We start from the raw sequence: 1,204 nt of genomic DNA, 5'->3' as shown, positions 1-1,204 counted from the left end.
TCTCTTTCTCTGTACCTAGTAGAACCTTATAGAACATAAAGACTCAGGTCTTGCCTCCCAGGTTTGAAGCTGGCTTCCCGAGGGACACGGTGACATGAGGGGCACCCCACTGACCCATCTTCTGGCCATCTCCTTCTTCTGCCTACCCTCAATGGTAAGGGATCCTGGTCTTTTAAAGTAGAATTATGGGTGGACGGATATGTGGTTACAAGAGGACCCTTGGTGGGACCCTACACTGGGTACAGTCTGGTCTCTGTGCCCAGGCTTGCTTCCCTCCCTGGGCTCAGACAGCCACTCCTTGCAAGTTCTGCTGTGTGACCTCAGGCACGTGTCCTTCCCTTTCTGAACCTCGGCCTCAGCGGAATGGGTACAAGGATCCTCTGGGGAGATCAGGGAGGAGAATTGCTCTGTAAAGAGTAAGTAGTACAGGCCCCGAGCCAAGATGAGTGTCCAGAAGAGGACAGTGATCAGGCAGGGACCCCCATTCTCCTCCGCAGAGAGCAAATCAGATGTAAAAGTTGCATAACCAGGGCAGGGATGGATGCTGGGGTCCAACTGCAAAGCACAGAGTGCTGGCCCTCGGGTGGTCGGTGACCCTCTGACCCTGGTCAGAGAGAACAGGAGACATCTGTGGGTAATGTCCCTCAGTGTCATGTGGGACACTTTTAACGGGCTTGTGTATAGTTCCACTTTGCTGCCCACTCACAACAGTCTTATAAGGTGTTTTCCTCTTTTAGTCAAATGAGACTCAGAGAGGGTGAGCAATTGCCCCAAAGTCACACAGCAAAGAACAATAGATGAGTAGCATGATGGAACCTGGGACAGATATGTTCTGAGGAGACCTCCCACCCCAACCTGGGCAATGCTTCACACTAAATGCTGACTTCCCAGAAACATGGAGTTGGGGCCCCAAGAGGCCTCCCTGACAAGGTCAGAACCAGCCGGCTTCCAGTCTTGGAAAGGATGGGCAGAGCAAGATGCTGGAGTGGGTGACTTCCTCTCCTGGGCTCCAGGGAGGGAGAGGGGCTCTGAGAGACCGAGGAAGAGAGACCTGGATTTGCCACTGGAGTGGCATCTGTGAGGCCATCCCTCCTGGTTCCGGCAAGGTGATTGGCACCTGGCACAGAAACCCAGGGATGCAGCCATGGGGAGTTTGTGAAGCCACATCCTTCACGGGGGCAGGAGTGAGTTCACGGGGGGGGGG

General features: G+C 54.3%; 1 protein-coding gene across 1 annotated transcript in view; it reads left to right on the top strand.

Moving 5' to 3' along the window:
• Positions 1–94: 94 nt before the first annotated feature.
• The window catches only part of Ccn5 (cellular communication network factor 5), a 10,009-nt gene continuing 8,899 nt past the window's right edge, over positions 95–1,204 (top strand). The window contains exon 1 of the mRNA XM_005362950.1: positions 95–154. Within this exon, the coding sequence (XP_005363007.1) occupies positions 95–154 (60 nt within the window). The remainder of the gene's footprint in view (positions 155–1,204) is intronic.

This window comes from Microtus ochrogaster, linkage group LG8 (genome assembly GCF_000317375.1).
Source record: "Microtus ochrogaster isolate Prairie Vole_2 linkage group LG8, MicOch1.0, whole genome shotgun sequence".
Classification (NCBI taxonomy): Eukaryota; Metazoa; Chordata; class Mammalia; order Rodentia; family Cricetidae; genus Microtus; species Microtus ochrogaster.
The sequence above is the reverse complement of the archived record's forward strand: the minus strand, read 5'-3'. Positions and strand labels throughout refer to the sequence as shown.